This window comes from Spermophilus citellus (assembly GCF_964194105.1).
Source record: "Spermophilus citellus genome assembly, chromosome: 19".
Lineage (NCBI taxonomy): Eukaryota > Metazoa > Chordata > Mammalia > Rodentia > Sciuridae > Spermophilus > Spermophilus citellus.
In genome coordinates, this window is record NC_138201.1 from 4,755,395 (window position 1) to 4,771,056 (window position 15,662).

The 15,662-nt window shown below is 44.5% G+C and overlaps 1 protein-coding gene and 1 long non-coding RNA gene across 3 annotated transcripts in view; one reads left to right on the forward strand and one right to left on the reverse strand.

The window, feature by feature from the left end:
- LOC308638641 lies at window positions 1-6,007 on the reverse strand. Its single transcript, XR_014019894.1, has 3 exons — window positions 5,322-6,007; window positions 862-953; window positions 1-107 (listed from the first exon to the last, which is right to left on the reverse strand). It is a non-coding gene; the product is annotated as an uncharacterized lncRNA (long non-coding RNA).
- A 74-nt stretch (window positions 6,008-6,081) lies between these two features.
- The window catches only part of PPP4R2 (protein phosphatase 4 regulatory subunit 2), a 42,889-nt gene continuing 33,308 nt past the window's right edge, over window positions 6,082-15,662 (forward strand). For both annotated transcript variants that reach the window (XM_081276252.1, XM_081276253.1), the window contains exons 1-2: window positions 6,082-6,342; window positions 6,891-6,972. In XM_081276252.1, coding sequence (XP_081132378.1) covers window positions 6,309-6,342; window positions 6,891-6,972 — 116 coding nt within the window. In that variant the 5' untranslated portion in view covers window positions 6,082-6,308. The remainder of the gene's footprint in view (window positions 6,343-6,890; window positions 6,973-15,662) is intronic.

Here is a 15,662-nt window from a genome sequence, read left to right on the forward strand (position 1 = left end):
GAAGTGGTGGCAGGAGATGGATCACATACCTGGGACACTGATCCAGCAGGAGGAGATGTCAGGGTGATGGTGGCCAGGTTCTTCATCATTGGAGAGCAGTTGTGCATCTGGACGGGGGTAAACCAGAAAGAATCTTCTAGTGTGGGCTTGGAATTGCAACCTGTGAACTCAGAGTTTTCAGCAATATTTTTATATATGTAGATAGATAAATAAATTGTGTGTGTGTGTATGTGTGTGTGTTGTATGAACACATGCATTTATTTTCTAGCTCTGTTTGAAGATAAGACTCCATGATAATAAACATTCTACAACCTTCATTTTGGTTTACAAAAATCATTCTCCACTGAAAAGAATCAGAACTTTTTGGAAAGGATGACTGATTCCAGGACCGGGCATGAAAGATGGAAGATGATCTGAGAATAGCTTTTTTTTAAATTAATTTTTTAAGTGACATAAAATTGTATATATTTATGGTGAACAACAGGTTGTTTTGAAACGTGTCTACATTGTGAAGTGGCTAAAGCAAGCTGATTAGCACATGCACTACCTCACATATTTATTTGTGGTGACAGAACTTAAATTAGATTTTCAAGTATACAATACATTGTTATCATCTATAGTTATGGGTTGTACAGTTGGATTAGCTCTTTGTATCTGAAAATTAGGAAGTGCTCCAAAAATAATGGAGACAGATCAGAAGGACTGAGAGACCAACTTGAAGAAGCTCCCACTAGCCAGGCTGAGAACAATTTAGGTGTCAAAAATAATAGTGGAAATGGATCATATCCACTGAATAAACTAGGAGTGACCGTGTCCAAGCTGGTATGATGTCTAAAGGGGAGTAAGGCAGATGAGACTCACCTTAGGCTGGAGTGCCAGTTCGTCAGCATAAAAGAAAGGTGGCATTGGGCAATCACAGTAATAATTCATTCAGCCAAGAACATCAATGAAGGCTAAAACCAGGGAATGGAAGTTTGATTAGAAATGGGATATTTGCACAGTCTCAAATACCGCTGCCCCCGACACACCAAACACTTTAGAACAATACAGTGGCCAGCATGGTGGACCCCAAAATGCTAAGCCCCATTCCCTGGAGTCTAGAAAGTTTCCCTTATTTGAAAAAAGGGCCTTTGCAGATGTCATTTAAATTAAGGGTCCTCAATGAGGACTTCATTCTGCATGATGTGGGTGGGCCCTAAGTCCAATAATGGATTTCTTTTTAGAGAGTGAAGCAAAGGTGGGCATGGAGGGGTCTACACACCTGTGGTCCCAGCACCCAGGAGGCTGAGTTAGGACCATTGCTAGAGCCCGGGAGTTTGAAAATAGCCAGGCAACAAAGTGAGACCCTGTCTCAAGCAAAAATGAAATAGAGTGAAACATATGACTCTGGCCTGGATTCTTGTCTTATAAAGGACACCACTGAGTGGATGGGTGCGCGGTAAGAGAGGCCTGGTGGTCAGATGGAGGCGATGTACCAATGCTCAGCTCTTGGGTTCTTGCTAGTGTCATGGGCATAGAGCAGCACAGCTTTGTAGGAACTGCATTTGTCATTTCTTTATGGTGAACACACTAAAATTCCTTTCTTCTAGCTTTTTGAAATAGCCCGTACATTATTATCATCCATAGTCCTCCTACTGTGTGACGGTATCCCAGAGCTCCTGGACCCAACTGCAGCTTCAGCACCCATTGATCACCCTCTCCCCCCACCAGCCTCTGCTAATCACCATTCTACTCTCAACATCTCCAAGACCCACCTTTTGAAATTGCACCTATGAGTGGCATCACTTGGTCCTTGTCTTTCTGTGCCTGGCTTATTCTGCCTAAGATGAAGAGCTTCATTTCCACCTATGTTATTACCAATGGCAGGATTTCCTTCCCTTTTTTGGCCGAATCATATTCTATTGTGTATAGGTACCTCATGTCCCTTGTCCACCCATCATTGATGGACACTTCAGCTGTTTCCATGTCTTGGCTGCTGTCAATAGTGATGCAGTAAACACGGGGGAGCAGATGTCTCCTCAACATACCCATCTCACTTCCTCTGGATACAGATCCAGGAGGGGGATTGCTGGATCATATGGGAGTTCTATTTTTTCAATTTTTGAGGAATTGCCACACTTTTTTTTCCCATAATGGCTGAGCAATTTATCCTGCCCCCAACAGTGTGCAAGGGCTCCCCTCTCCCCACACACTCGAAAGCCCTTGTTATTTCGAACCTTTTTGATATTAGCCATTCTTACTGCACAGAGGTCTCATCTCATGGTGGTTCTGATTAACGTTTCACTGATGGTTAATGATGATTAACCTTTAACAGGTCCTCCTATTCTGTAAGTTTTCTCTTCACTTTGTTATTTCTTGTGCTGAGCAGAAAGAGAGTGGTATTTTTTTTACACTGTTTATACCTTTATTTTATTTATTCTTTTTTATGTGGGGCCAAGGATCAAACCCAGTGCCTCACATATGCTAGGCAAGTGCTCTACCACTGAGCCACAACCCTAGCCCAGAGAGTGGTATTTTGACCCAGACTGTTCCCCTTCTCCAACTGGATGTTAGTTTTTCTAGATTTGTTCTCAGTCTCCCCTTGTTCCTTCCCACAGACTCCTCTCAGAAGGACAACCAAATCCATAAGTTCTTGCTAGGGTTATAAAAGGATCCTCCCACACATTCTCTGACCTAGTTCTGGCCCTTCTCTCCTCCTCTTCTGTTTCCATCTTCCACTACCAATACTGCATCATCTCCAGGTTCAGGCCTTTCCCTCTGGCCAGTCTTTCTGCATGTTTGCAATCATTAAGGTTGACCTCCTCCATTCGACCATGAGCTCCATGGGGAAAGAGAGATTCTCCACTGTCTCCTCCCTTCTTTATATCTCCTTCCACTTTATTCCTGTTTTCTGAAGGGCTCTTCTCTGTAGGTACCCATCTTTCCAGTCTTCAAGTGAGGCCCTCTTGAAAAGCCACTTCTAGCCAGGAGAATGCTACACACCTGTGATCCCAGCTGCCTGGGCAGCTGAGGCCAAGGACTAAGAGTTGCCCATTCTCACTGGGCAACACAGTGAGACTCTGTCTCAAACAAATAAATAAATACAGAAGTAAGAAATAAAAATGAATACAAATAAAAGACACCTTCCCTACCTGCCTGGGAGAGTTTTGGCAGGCCTCTGAAGGCCTGGTTCACATACTCGTCTGCTGGCCTGCATCAGGGTCTGTACTTATGTCTCCTCTCTCCTGGCATTTTGTAAACTTCTTGAGGATGAGACAGTATTTGGGGACTCAGAAGCCAGCCTGGGGTTGACTCACAGGTGAGTCCCTGGCCTGAGTAGTTATGTGACCTTCCAGAAGTTATTTTACCACTTTATACCTGTTTCCCTTTCTGTGAAGTGGGGATAATAATGTCACTATCTCAAAGGACTTTTGTAAAGTTCTTAGAATAGTGCCAGGCACCAAGAAAAAAACTTAATAAATATTGTTACTATTTAATTTCTTATTTGTTACATTAGTTTTCTATTGCCACATAACAAATCATACTGAAACTTAGAAGCTAAGAACACTTATAAACATTTCTTGTCTTTCATTTTTTCTTTGCATAAGGAATTAGGAAGTGACTTAACTAGGCTGTTCAAGCACAGGATCTCTCCTACAGTTGTGATCCTGATGTGACTTGGGTGTGAAGTCATCTGAAGGGACTCCTGAGGTGGAGGATCCACTCCCAAGGCCTTGGTGCTTCCCTTTGTGAGCCTCTCCAAGGGACTGACTAAAACTCTCCAGTCAGAGCAGCTGGGTTCCCCATCAAGACCCACTGAGTAATCTAACAGTCCAAGGCCGAAGCTCCAGTACCTTTCAAGATCTAGCCTCCAAATCACATGTCATCCCCTCCGCCATACTCATTGGAAGTACTCTGATTCAGCTTGGGTGAAGCTTATTCAAAGGCAGAAATCCCAGGAGGCAGGATCATTGACAAGGGTAGGTGCTGGCAGCCATGTTTTAATTCTGTTTTCCTCCAAGGGAATTAGCAAGAGTTGGTCCAAGGCTCCAGCAATGCAGACACGGGGACACATGGGGGCTGGAGAATTCCAAGGAAGAAATGAACCAAGGCAAGTAATTCCTTAGCCTCATCTCTTACCTCTCCTTCCATTGCCATCTCAACTTCCAAACACTGCATCAGGTATGTGCACACAACAATGGCAGCCCAAGGGAACCAGGGAAGTATCCCCAGAGGAAGTGGTGTTTAAATTGAAACCAGAATTGTTTTAAGGAGAAACTTTGAGGCAGAAAAATCATAGGCCTTGAAATGAGAGCCAAGAGGGATGGGTGTAAGTCAGGGATACAGAGCTTGGCTAGCACACACAAGGCCCTGGGTTTCATCCTCAGCACTATCAAAAACCAAAACAAAACAAGAGCTGGGCACAGTGGTGCGCATCTGTAATCCCAGTGGCTTGGGAAGCTGGGACAGGAGGATCAAGAGTTCAAAGCCAGCCTCAGCAATTTAGTGAGGCCCTAAGCAACTGGGTGAGACCCTACCCCCCCCCTCAAAAATGAAGAAGAGCCAAGTGGGCTCTGAAAAGTCTTTTGACTAAAACTGACTAAAGTCTGACTAAAACTGAGTGTGATGGAAAGGACAAAGTAAAGAGGGAGAAATTGTTTGTTTGCTAATATAAAGTTCTAACAGAATTTTTTGGACTAATGAATTCTCTTTGTGCTGTACGATTCAGAAGCCACTAGCCATGTGTGCCTATAGAGCACTTGAAATGTGGCTATTGTGACTGAGGAATTGAATTTCATTCAAGAACTCAGGAACTGAATTTAAAATTTTATTTTAATTATGTTAAACTTAAGTATCCACACATGGCTAGTGACAACTGTGTTGTGCAGCTTAGCTCTTAGGTAGGAGACCTGCTGGAAGAGTAGACCAGATGGCAGAGAGAAGGGGAGGCTGAGCTGTACTCTGGACGCAGGAAATCCCTTCAGACCTCGAGGGACCACGATAAACTAAACCCCAGGCATGGTAAGCACCGTCTGAGCGTTTGATGATACCACTCTACTCCTCTCCCTTTGCATGTTTTGCTTTGTGGTGCTGGGGATTAAACCAAGGGCCCCCATGTGCTAGGGGAGAGCTGTACCTCTGAGCTGCACCCTGAGCCCAGGGACATTGGAAATGGAACTGGATGCTTTGAGGAGGTTAAACAGAGGACTTGTTCTCAGGTGGGGAAATTTGAGAGAGATGTTCTGGATATGAGGGGCTTTTTCCTACAAGTACTGCTTAGGGTGAGGGTCAGGGTCAAAGCCATTATTTTTTAAGACTGTCAACAGTGTCCAGAGGAGCACCTTCTGAGATAAGTCAAGCCTTGGGCCTCTTCCCTGCTTCCCTCCCGCCCTTCCACGACTCTGCCACAGGTCCTGGGGAAAAGCAGGGGCTGAGTGACTTTGTGAACTCAGACCAAAGTCTAAAGATGCGTGCACGCGGGAGCCTCGCCGCGCTCTCTGCTCGGGGACTGTCACGGTCGCGCACCGTGACCCGCCGGGGCTGGGGTCCCTGCCCTCCCGCGGCGCCTAGGCGATGCGGGGGTCGCCGGCAGCTTCGCGGGCCTCGGCGGGAGCGTTACCGCTTCCCCCATCCTCAGGTCCCAGGCGCAGGTGAGGAATCGAGCTCGGGTAACCCGGGCACGGTCACGCGGGCAGAGCGGGCTGCAGCGGGACGTGGACCCCCGGACCCAGCGCCTGAGCCTCCAGCCCTGCGCCAAGCGCGCGGCTGCCTTGTGGGCGGCAGCGGCGGCCCAGCGGTGCGGCAGGGGGTGCCGGGATCCTGACGGCTCCCGCGCGCTCAGGGCCTCGGAGGTCGGCCCCGGGCAGAGTGGGGCACCGCGCCTTCACCGCGACCGGGGAAGGCCAGGCTCGGACAGACCAGGCGAACGTCGCAGCAGGCAAAGTCTGGCTCGCTAAGTCCGGGAGCGCGGCTGCATCCTCCGCGGGACCGGGCCACGACCGGCGGCGCCGCGCACGCGCCCTGGGGCCCGGCGCGCGCCATGGCCGCGCACGCGCTCTGGGGCGGGCGCGAGGACGGCGGTGGGGAGCGTGCGCGCGGTGACGTGCGGGCGCCATGTTGGAGGGCTGGTGGTAGCGGCTCGGGGAGGTGCTCGCTCTATCGGTCTCGCTCTCGCTCGCTTCCCCCGGCTCCCTTCGGTGCCCCCCCCCGGTCGCCTGCGTGCCGGAGTGTGTGAGGGAGGGGGCGGGCGTCGGGGGGGTGGGGGGAGGCGCTCCGGTGCCCGGGAGCCCGCGGAGGGAGGCGGAGCCGGCGAGGGACTCCGGGACGCCATGGACGTCGAGAGGCTGCAGGAGGCGCTGAAAGGTGGGGGTCGCCGCGCGCCCTCCGCGGCGCGCTGCTCGGCGGCCGGGCGGCGCGGCCCGGATCCCTCACCCCGCGGCGGCGGCGGCGGGCGGGGCGAGGGCCGCGCGCTTTGTGTCGCTGCGGCGGGGGAGGGGCGCGGCGGCGGCGCCCACCGGGACGGCGGCCTGGCGGCGGGCGGCGGGCGGCGGGCGGCGGGCGGGGAGCTGCCTTCCGCGCGCCCGAGCGCTCCGGCCGCCCCCGAGCAACAGGCTGCAGCACCGCGCCTCCGGGTTGGGCGGCGCGCGCCCGCGCGGTCGGCCTGCGACGCCCGGGTCGTCGGGGGCACGCGGCCGGGGCCTCCCAGTGGCCCGGGGCGCACTCGGGGGCCTGCACGACAGGCCCTGGCGGCGGGCGCTGCCTGGGGCGCGCGGTCCGCGAGCCGAGGCCGACCTGTTGGCCGAGCCTGGGTGCAGGCCGCTTTGTGCCGGCTGGGCTCGGGGGCAGGGCTGGGCGGAGCGGGGAGCGAGGACCTGCGGGAGGCATCGATAACACGGCTCTCCCTTATCTAGATTTTGAGAAGAGGGGGAAGAAGGAAGTTTGTCCCGTCCTGGATCAGTTTCTTTGTCATGTCGCCAAGACTGGAGAAACAATGTGAGTTGAAAACGCGCTCGTCGTCCTAGGCCCGCTGGCCACTCGGAATTGCTTAGCGAAGGGGGAAAAGGTGTGTTTGGGAAGAATCAAATAATGTAGGTGTGTAAATCGGGGAAGCCCTGGTCACCTAAAGAACGTAGCAAGCAAATATAGTTCCACTCTGTGCGTGCTCCGCCCCGGGCTTCAGAAGATCCTTTACGTGCAGCTTTGCAGTGGGTCTGCCTTGGCATTCTTGGAGAACCGACTGGCCCGAAAGGACCAGAGAGAAAGACCGCCTGTTTCCTCACGACCCCCTTCTGGCCGAAACAGGCGTGTACTCCTTATTTTGTGACTTTGACTCTGTTTCAGTCTTTATTGGAGTTTTCTCGTACTGTCCTGTATCCAGACTTTTGCTATTTGAAGTGTAACTTCTATTTATCGTCCTCAGGACTCAGGGTGATTATCTGACAAATTCCAGATGCTTAAGTTTTGACTGTCCTGTAAACTTTCTAAGATAGCTAACTTGTTACATATACTCAGCATTTTATTAGGCTTGTTTCCAAATGTTCTGAATCTGAAACCTACAAAGTTAGGGCTATTGTCAAAAGGAAAACTTTAGTTCATTTGTTTTGCAGTTTGTGTGGTAGGAGTTAATTTGTTGAGGACAGGACATTTTTGGCATCTTTCCTATTCTTAGGGGAACATCAGAAAGGGGAAAAGTTTCTTTGGGTTCAGTATTAAGTGGGCTCTCTGCTTAGTTTGAGTGTATCCTTCAGAAGGGGTGCTCTATACTTTCTTTTTATTAGGTAATGTTCACGTCTCTCCAGATTTGCTTATGGTTGTAGCCCAGTTCTCCTAAGAACTAGCCTAATCTTAGAAAGGAAAAAGAATCTCTGAGGCAGTAATGTGTGAAAAAATATACGATGTAACCTAACATGACTGTAATGTGTTCAGACTTGTATTTCTACTTATCTTTAAATTATGGAACTCTCTAGTGAAAAAAAGCTATATTTTAACCTCAGTTACAATCTTTTATAAAACATTATATTTTAAAAAATTAACACAGAAAGCTAATTACTATTATACAGATAAGCCTAAAAATGACTAGGTGCCATCTTTCGAAAATAAATTAATTCCTAGAATATAAATACTTACATTCCCTTGTTCCTTTTGAATCACTTATTGGACCAAACTTATTTTTCTCTGTAATGTAAAGGAGAAACATTTTACTTTCAGAATTTTTTTTATTTTATTTACTTTATCAGGTCTGTACAAACTGCTTTCTCTTTTTGATAAAATAACTTTTATCAATATATAAATGTGTACAAATAGTTGAAACTTTCTGAAAGATAGGTTTTTAATATCCTGTCTTACTAGATCACTAAGTGGCTGGGGAAATTATCTGATGGGGGGCAGTTATGACAGAGGACTCATATACTCCTATTTCCGCCCTACATTAGGTGTTGTATATTTACCAAGAGTGTTTATATTGAAATGACTGATGTTCTTATATTTGTATTCAAGTAGCCAGCATTTATACATTTAGCTTTAGTCCGTCCCCCCCCCCACCACCACAAAAATGGAACTCAGGGCCTGGCACATGCCAGGCAAGTGCTCTATCACTGAACTATCCCTGTAGTCCCATACAGTGCTTTTTAATTTAGTTTTATTTTTGTGGGATGCTGGAGCTCCATACTGGGGCTTTGGGTGTGCTAGGTCAATACTCCACCACTGAGCTACATCCTAGCCTGATTTCCTTTTTTCATAAATATGGGTGTACCTTAAATTTTGATGCTGCAATTTGCAGTTTCTCTTTCATTTGTTTATTTTATTTCACCTTTTTAATTAGTTTTTTAAAATTTGTTCTGGGGATCAAACCCAGGACCTCATGCATGCCAGGCAAATGCTCTACTACTGAGCTACATTCCCAGTCCCTCTTTCATTTGTTTATGATGACAACAAGCTTTGTCTAGTTTGTAAATATTGCAGCAGAAGAGTGGAAATCTGAAGAAAACTATTAAGATCTCTTGGATCTTTTAAGATGGATGGGTTGCTGAAGAATCCCAAGAAAACATTAACGAGAAAAGTTTGTGAAACGGTTTTTACATGAAAACCTTTGACAGAGCTGGGGTTGTGGCTCAGCAGTAGAGCACTTGCCTAGCACGTTGGAGCCCCTGGGTTCCATCCTCAGCACCACATAAAAATAAACAAAATAAAACTGTTGCATCCAACTAAAAAACAAATATTAAAAAAAAATATGTGACAGCAAAGATGGTTTTCCTTTTAAAAAAATAATTGATCACACACTTAACTTTTTAGCTTTACACAGTTTTTAGAATTATGGGTATAGACTTTGTACTAAGGAAGGCATTGGAGGGAAATTAAGGAACATTGAACACTTTGTCTCCTTAGTCTATTAAAATTACTTGAAAACATCTAATGTAGGAAGTTAGGGAAGATGCCAGGACCACTTCTTCAGACTTTTTGTATTGGAAAGATCACTTTTGAAAATGGACATTTTCTTGAGTGAAGCTTATTTTTCTGAAGTTAACAGTTTTCAACAACACTCAGTATATATGCTGTGTAAATACAAATGTGGGTTTCACTCATGCAGTTAAAGGTATTTGATGCATTTGAGTCTCATTGTTATCCAATTTGATGGTCCCAGATTGTCTTCCACGTGACCAGTGGCAGCCTCTTCCAGTATGCTCCAGTGTCCTTTTCACATGACTCTAGTAGTCTTAGTTGGCACCTTGTTGTCTGGCTTGGAAATCTTTTCTAACCTCACTTCTTGCCCCAGACCTGGCATTAGCCATTTTTCAAGAAGCCCTGCTTTCTTTAGTGGGAAGTGGTGTTGAAAACTATAATCTTGGGGTTGGAGATGCTTATTACTCAGTTGGTTGTTATTTCTAGCCTCTTCGTTGAACAGAGCTAGATAAAAATACTGAGACTTGTAGTTCAAAATCTGTACTGCAGAATTTTTCTTCCACACCAGAGATCCTGTTTTTCAAGGATATCCTATAATTATTTTTATCTAGCATTGCACAGCAGAAAATATAAGAATGCTACATTGCTGCTAGCACAATAAGAACATTATTTTTAATATTTTTTTACCTTATAAACCATCTGTTCTTTTTACTTTGCTTCCTAAAGGATTTTTTAAATTTAAAGTGCAGTGGTTTTTTCCTAGCATATTTTAAAATTTTATTGTTTTAAAGATTAAAAAAAAAAGTGTCGCAGGGGCTGGGATTGTGGTTCAGAGGTAGAGCGCTCATCTAGCACGTCTGAGGCCCTGGGTTCGATCCTCAGCACCACATAAAAATACACAAAATAAAGACATTCTGTCCAACTAAAAAATAAATATTTAAAAAATAAAAAACAAACCGTGCTGGACATTTTGGTTTAGTATAATCAAAGAATGTGGTGTGCTCTTTCAATATGTATTTTTAAATTGTTCAAAAAAAATTTTAAAGCATTTCAGGAAAGTGATTCTTGAATTATTTTCTTTGGTTTTCTTTTTAAGGGATTACTTTTCCTGTATTGAATTTTCAGTGCATTTCTTCAGTATTTGTCATTTTTTCTTGAAGTCTTTATTTTTTTTTTTAAACAGCATTATTGAGGTCTGATTGACATCTGTTGCATCTATACATTCACCATTTGATGGCATTTGGATTATTTCCAGTTTTCTTATTATAAATGTCTTTGTGTGAACTTAATACTTTTTTCTATTGAATAAACACTGAGGTGTGGAAGGCAGGATCATACTCTAGGTGTGTGTTTAACTTTCTTCATAAAGTGCCAAACTTTTCCACGGTAGTTACAGCTGTTTACATTCCCACCAGCATTAAGGGAGTTGAGAGTCTTTATATCTTTTCTAATACGGTGGTGGTGGTGGTGGTGGTGGTGGTGGTGGTGGTGGTGGTGGTGGTTTTTGTGTGATTGCAGGAGTCTCAAGCATGCTGGTGTGGTCAGTGTTTTTCACTTTGGCCATGCTGCTGAATGCATATTACATAATGGTTTTAATTTGCATTTCCCCAATGCCTGATGATAGTTGAGCATCTTTTCACATGTTTATTGTTAAAAATCTTTGACCATTTTGAAATTGAGTTGTTTTATATTGAGTTTTTAGAGTTCTTTATCCCAGAAGAAAGTCTTTTTTATCCATGCTTTGCAAATGTTCTACTGTTTCCTGGTTGTCTTTTCATTCTCTTGTTTGTCAAAGAGAAGATTTTCACTTAATTCTACTTCAGATTTTAAGAATTTCCTTCTTTGAAAGACTGCATTATAAGTGTGTTGTTCACTTGTGTTTATGTACTTCCTAGTTTAGTTTTTATTTTAGAAGTAATTTTTTTTCTTTCCTGAATTCTTTCACTTTTTCTGAGTTTCTTTAACTGACTTTTGTTGTCTTGTGTCGTTCTTCTTGGTGCCTTAGTTCACTATGAAGTGATATGATGCAATTTTGATTTATTTTGAACAAGGCTTTCTAGTGTGGCTTTTGTTCTCTCTGGGGGTGGAACTCTGCTCCTTATTCTTGGTCTTAAAATAACTTCATATTGAATTTGACCTTGATATTTTGTTCTTAACTTGATTTTATGTGAAATTAGTTTTCCTGAATCTTGAGGAGGAGGCGTGATTTTGGGGAGTTTTTCTAATTACATAGATTGTTTTACTGTTCAAAGATGTGGCACCTGTTCTGAGATTCCAGACTCTGTTCTTTACTCCTGCCTTGATTTGGACCAGGTCTTTGCTTATTTTCCACTGTCTCTTGCTCCTTTGTGCAGAGCTGCCCACAGCTCTTTGGTCACTTGTTGGAGCGTTGTGTAGGCAGGACAGCATTCCCCCCCCCCCCCCCCAGAGGTGTCCCTGCAGGTCCCTTCCTTTCACTCACTGCTGGTGCCAGTGGTCACTTCATTCTCAGCTGCTGCTCTCTGGCTGCTCTACTGTGACTCCAGTGAGAACCTGTGGGCTATTTTCAGATTATGGTCTTTTAGGCCCTTGAGGTACTGCGCAACTTCTGTTCTTTTGCAGATCCTGATAGTGTTACAGGTCCTGTGAGTATCTTTCCCTCACCCACTTACTGGGAATCCTTAGACTAACTTGTCAGCTAGTTTCTTAATGTTGTCCATTAGTCCCCCTCCCCTGCACTGAGGATTGAGCCCAGGGTGCACTGAGTCATACCTCCAGCCTTTTTTTATTTTGACCCAGGTTTGCTGTGTTGCTGAGGCCTGGGACTTGCTCAGCCTCCCAAGTTGCTGGGGTTATAGGCATGTGCGGCCCAGTCCCTGCTGACATGGCACTTTGAAAGATGGAAAACTGTAGTGTTGCCCTCCTCAGAAATCCCTTTTAAGTCAGTTTTTTTTTTTTTTCCCATTTATAAAATGGTGATAACCTCCTCAAGTAGTAAGCAAATAGCAGTAGTAGTTGTGGTTATGTCATTGATAATGTATGGTGGTTTTGTTTCTGTTTTATTTGGTTAGTGCTGGGGATTCTCCCAGGGCCTTACATATGCCAGGCAAGTACTGTTCCCGGAGCTACAGCCCCAGTCCAGTAATGCATATTTTTGAGTCTGCTGTTTTCCTCTGTGCAGTCACTGTTAACATATCTGTATTTAGATATTTTAAAAGTAGTTACCGAAATATCTAGCTGCATTATTGTAAAAATCTTTTTAAGCCCATGAGGCTGTTAATCTTTCGGTGCTTTTTTGAGAGAATTTTGTTTGTTTTGATCCTGGGGATTGAACCCAGAGTTGCTCTACCACTGAGCTATATCCCCAGCCCATTTTATTTTTTATTTTGTGACAGGGTCTTACTAAATTCCGGAGGCTGGCCTTGAACTTGTAGTTTTTCCTCAGCCTCCCAAGTAGTTTAACATAGTATTCTTAAATACTTAAAATGTTTCTAAAATGCCAGCATTTCCTTTCTCCATTTGCCATCCTTGTAGCATCTGTACAGTTATTTAATGCTTTCCTTTAGGACAGCTTACTTTTTCCTTCAGGATATTTTTAAATGGAACAAATATAGCAGATAAAGGTAAAGCCCTTGTTTTGTCACTTCCCAGGGATATAACTGCTGTTAGTTTTCCCCCTTAATCTCGAGGGAAATAAGTTATGAAATAATTAGTTTGTTATATTGTACTTACTTACCCCTCCCTCCCTCCTTCCCTCCCTCCCTCCCTCCTTCCTTCCTTCCTTCCTTCCTTCCTTCCCTCCCTCCCTCCCTCTCCTCACCCCTCCCTTGGCACTATACCTCTGAGGTATATCCCCTTTTGAGACAGGGTCTTGCCAAGTTGCCCTGGCTGGCCTCCTGTCTTGGCCTCCTGCATCACTGGGATCCCAACATGTGCCACTGGCAAATCAACTCACTGCCTCTAAACACTGCAATGTATAATTAGTATAACTTATCCATTTTATCTGAAGTCCTTTCATGTACTGTCATCACAGTGGCACCCAAAAGCAGAATACATTTTCAATAAGTATTAGTTGAGAAAATGTTCGTTTGCTTGTAAATATTCAGTTAGTGCAGTGACAACAAGGTATGAATATGAAGAATAGTGATAGTTTTCATTTTTTTCTCACACTGTGTTGTAAACCCATATGGTTCCTGTATGCTACCCAAAGTCTAGCAAGTGGTGCACTAGGAGCTAGGTATGGCAACTTTGTTTTCTGACTATAGAGTTAATTTTTCTAATCATCCTTGAGTGCTCCAATGAGCTCAGGTTTTCCATGTTTAGTTGAGATCCTTAGTTGGCCAGCTCCCTTAGTTCAAGTGAGCCAGCATGTGGTGGGAGGTAATGCCATATCTTGGAAGGAGGAGTATGGCTTGAGTTCTGAACTTAGCTTGACCACTTTCGTGTGTGGCTAGGATAAATTACTTGTGAGCTTGTTTTCTTACTCGAAGAACAGGTTTTGTGTCTTACAGTTGCCTCAGCTGTAATCACACCTCACTTGGGGTCTGTTGTCCCAACCATGCATGGTGTTTTTTTCCATCTCCCTGTGATTTGTCTGAGTTCCCAACAGGGGCTGTGGTCTTTCAAGTATGTTTGACTTTTTAGTTAGTTTATTATGATGTTATTCTTGTTTTATGTGATGCTTCAACATTCTAACCTCAGCTGGGGCCTTTGATTGGTTTTTAAAATAAATGGTGAACCTGAAATTGTGTTTTTGTCTTGTATTCAGTGAACTAGGATTTTTCACAGGAATCATGCGTTGGGTGGTGGTTGGTGGTTTTTTTTTTTTCCCCCTCCAAAGGACCAACGTTGCATGAACATGAATTTTGTGCCAGACATTATCAGGTGATTCACATGAATATCTTCCTTAGCTCTGCAACTCTCCTCTATAGCTGTATCCCTTGTACCCCATGAGACACCTGCGGGTGTTAGAGAGCCCAGGCAGTGTGTCCAGGACGGGCAGCTGGGGAGTGATGGAGCCCAGAGCGGGTTCTGGTCCTGATCTCAGGTCCTCTCCAGCTCACACTGGGTGCGCTTCCTTCTTCATTTTCCTCACGAGGTCTCCTCCCCTTTAGAGCCACCACTAGAACCTGAAGCTGTGCTGTAGGTGTAGGACAGGTCTTCTAGTCACTTCCTCAGCCTGCCCTCGTGTTCCTACTCTGTGTTCCTTGTGGCTCAGCTGGGCAGTTTTGAGATTTTCCCAATTCATAGGGTTGTCACAAGGCAAGTTATTTGTCCCTTCCTCAGGTTCAGGTTTCATTGTCGTCTTTGCCCCAGTTGTTCATATTAGAGGGTTTGGGGGTCTCTGCTTCGTTCCTGTTACCTGGTCGTGTGTTTCTTATAAAAGCTGTGTCTCCATTTTGTTTGAGGAGGAGTTTGCTGAGAATAATTTCTTAGTAAGTGTAAAGTATATGAATTAAGAAATTTGTATTGTGCCCATGATGGGAAAGAAGCTCGTGTCAAAGAGTACTGACATCTATCCTGCTTTCGACTATTCTCATTTTATGAGTTTTTTGTTATAAGTGGGGTACAGAGGCACACATCTGTAATCCTGCTGCTCAGAAGGCCTCCCTGGGCAACTTGGTGAGATGCTGTTTGGGGATGTAACCCAGCCATCTCCACCCCACTGCAAACAACAAAAAGTTTCCTAGTATAAAAATCGAATAAGGAGAAAAGAAAATTCAAACTGTACTGTTAACTTGCTCCTTGTTTGTTCTTCACAGATTTTTTTTTTTCCGTTCTTAAATAAGTTAAGTCCTTTTGAAAATAACACAGCACCAATCTTCAACAATTCACCTTTTCCTACTGATGTATTTAGGTATTATCTTAAAACACAAAAATTTACCTTGTTTCTATGGCTGCATAGTATTCCATTGTTTGGGGTCTTCTGTAATGTACTTTCTGTCCCTTTTAATGGTCTTTTAGGTTTTTTACAGTCTTAGACCATTCAAACAATGCTTAAGAGAGCCAAGATCCAGATTTATGGGTTTAGGGTTATGTATATTATTTGAAAGTGATTGCCTTCCATAAACATCCTCAGTGTGTACTTCTATGCAGTGTATGAAAGTTACCTCTGTACTCTCATCACTGAACATTATTAGGCTTTTAAATGTGGAAGTCTGGTAGATGAGAAAGGCTTTATTTAGTTCGCTTTATTTTGTGTTGGTATCTTTCCAATTATTATAACCATTTGTAATCTTTGTCTTCCTTGTTTATTAAGATATGATTTATTTTTTGCTGGATTTTTAAATTGCCTGTGTCCTTTG